Source organism: Orbicella franksi, unplaced genomic scaffold, assembly GCF_964199315.1.
Source record: "Orbicella franksi unplaced genomic scaffold, jaOrbFran1.1 SCAFFOLD_26, whole genome shotgun sequence".
Classification (NCBI taxonomy): domain Eukaryota; kingdom Metazoa; phylum Cnidaria; class Anthozoa; order Scleractinia; family Merulinidae; genus Orbicella; species Orbicella franksi.
The window spans coordinates 212,501-215,000 of NW_027670905.1; the positions used below are offsets into that span (position 1 = coordinate 212,501).

The 2,500-nt window shown below is 49.0% G+C and overlaps 1 protein-coding gene across 1 annotated transcript in view; it reads left to right on the plus strand.

Moving 5' to 3' along the window:
* LOC145475975 (uncharacterized) overlaps positions 1-995 on the plus strand; it is a 3,129-nt gene extending 2,134 nt beyond the window's left edge. Inside the window, exon 1 of the mRNA XM_081455311.1 lies at positions 1-995. This exon is cut by the window's left edge and continues 2,134 nt beyond it. Within this exon, the coding sequence (XP_081311437.1) occupies positions 1-995 (995 nt within the window).
* The last annotated feature ends 1,505 nt before the right edge of the window (positions 996-2,500 follow it).

The following is a 2,500-nucleotide window of genomic DNA, read 5'->3' on the forward strand; positions in this document are numbered from 1 at the left end:
CCCGACTCCAGTTTGATAAAGGGCGTACTTTAGTGCCCCTAATATATCGAGCTTGTGTCCGCTACCGTGTTAGAATTGACTCTGAGGGAGATATGTGGATTTACTCCAAAGGCTCGTGGATTGAGGTGGAGAGCGTTAGGATGTTGCGGAGTCACCTGCGCACGATTTATATCGGGCGTATGTGCCCTCAGCTCCGCGAGCTCCATGCTTGGTCCCAGTGGTCTAGTGAGGCCTCTATCTCTAGTAAGTCTTATCGTTGGCTCCGACGTGATCTCACCCGAGATCCACAATACCAGGTAGCGTGCCAAATGCTCTTCAATGTCTTGCCATGCAATTCGTTGAAGGAGGTGTGGAATCGACGGTCCACCGCCACTGTGGTGGATCCTCAGTGTAACCTATGTAGCTCTGGACACCGTGAGACTGTAAAGCACATTTTGTGTTCCTGCAGCCACCGTGCTCTGGCTAACTTGCGGAATGCTCGACACAACAAGATTGTGCGCGAGATCTGCATTTGGCTGGAGATTGCGGGGGCTAAAGGCCGGTTCTCGGATTTACAAGTCTCTACTCATTTACGAGAGATGGTCGACCCCAGTGTCCCCATCCCCCCTCTGAATGAGCGCCCGGATATATGTTTTACATTTGTTCGGGACGGTGTGACGGAGCATCACATATGGGAGATCACAGTTCCAATGGACAATATGATGCATGTGGCCATCGGGCAGAAACAAACGAAGTATGCCCAATTATTGTCCAACCTCTCTGATATTGCAGGGACGACGATGCACTATCAAGTCTTTGCATTCGGTGTAATGGGAGCAATCCCAGCCAACTTTGAGAAAATTCTTGGGTCGCTTTCACCTTCCTCTAAGACTGACTGGCTTGTGGACGAGATCCATAAGGCCTTGTTATACTACAACCATGCGTTGTGGTGTACGCGCGATCAGGAGGTCCGTGCTCGGATGGCGGACCCAGCAATCGGAACTGGACAGTGTTAGGTGTCGTCTCAGCCTTTCACTGACGACGTGAGACCGATGGATGTTCTGGTGTGGAATGATCCTAGGCTGGTTAAGGTAGCTTTGGGGAATTCCGTATTCCGCTTACGCATGTGTACCACCTCCAGCCGTCCTCTTTGAGGATTATAGGTAATAGCACATGAGGGGTAAGGGAAGGCTTGCCTTCATTGGCTGACTGGACTGAAGTGCTTTCGGGCACCCCCAGGTGAAAAGATCGTGGCTAACGGCCTATCTGTTGGTCCTGAAGCGATCTTGTCATAGTGACGAATTTTTTGAGCCTCCTTGGATGACAGAGATCTCCCAGCCTGGTTCCTCATACCTTTGCTGACGATCTCATACTCTTCCTAATAAAGGCCCAAGCGGCATGTATAGCGCCTGATGAGCAAGATGCCACATATGGTTAAGTAGTTGCAAGAGCTTATCTTCTTAATAGATTTGCCCTGGACTAGTACCATTACATTAAGGAAAGCAATTTCCCTCACAATCGTACGGTTGACACCTGGCAAGTGTTCCTTGGCGGTGCTGAACAGTTCTTCGACCTTCGGGTCAGCACCTCCTTCGGGGGAGATATCATCGGAGCCCTTGGGCTCTGATGCCCCATTGTTCACCCACCAATAGGGAACGTGAGCTGGGTTTAGACCGTCGTGAGACAGGTTAGTTTTACCCTACTGATGAAGTGTTGTTGCAATAGTAATTCTGCTCAGTACGAGAGGAACCGCAGATTCAGACAATTGGCATTTGCACTTGGCTGAAAAGCCAATGGTGCGAAGCTACCATCTGTTGGATTATGACTGAACGCCTCTAAGTCAGAATCCGTGCTAGAAAGCAACGATGATTACCTCCAGAGAACTTTAGGCGAACCAGAATAGAGGACTTCGGTCCTCATGCGTCCCAAGGTGCCAAGGAGGACAAGAACCTCCAAGGCACTACCGATAGCAAATTCTAATGTTTCTGGAGATAAATCCTTTGCAGACGACTTAAATAAAGAACGGGGTATTGTAAGTTGTAGAGTAGCCTTGTTGCTACGATCTTCTGAGATTAAGCCTTTGTTCTAAGATTTGTTAAAAACATGTCTTTTTTTTTCTTGAAGTCCAAGAAGGCTCCCCTCGTCTGCCACTGGCCGGAGGGTGCCAAGGAAGAAGTGGTGCCTGCAGGCTTGGGCTAGCTTGTGGCAGCCGAGTGATGGAAAGGAGGCCACGTCTGGTCTGGGACGTGACTGTGAATTTTTTTTTTAAAGTCCAAAAGGCTCCCCTCGCTTGGGAGCTGGCAGTGGAAATTTTTTCTAAGTCCGAAAGGCTCCTCTGGTTTGAAATGGTTTGACTCGGGGAGCCTTTTGGAGTGCTTGAAATTTTTGGGCCAGGTCCCTTTCGGACGGTTTACTTTGTGGACTTGTCGTAATTTGATTGGAAAGATGTTTGGGCAATTGCGCTTTGCTTTTTTGGTTTTTGTTTTATTGGCTTTTGAGTGGGTGAGCCTTTTGGACTTAG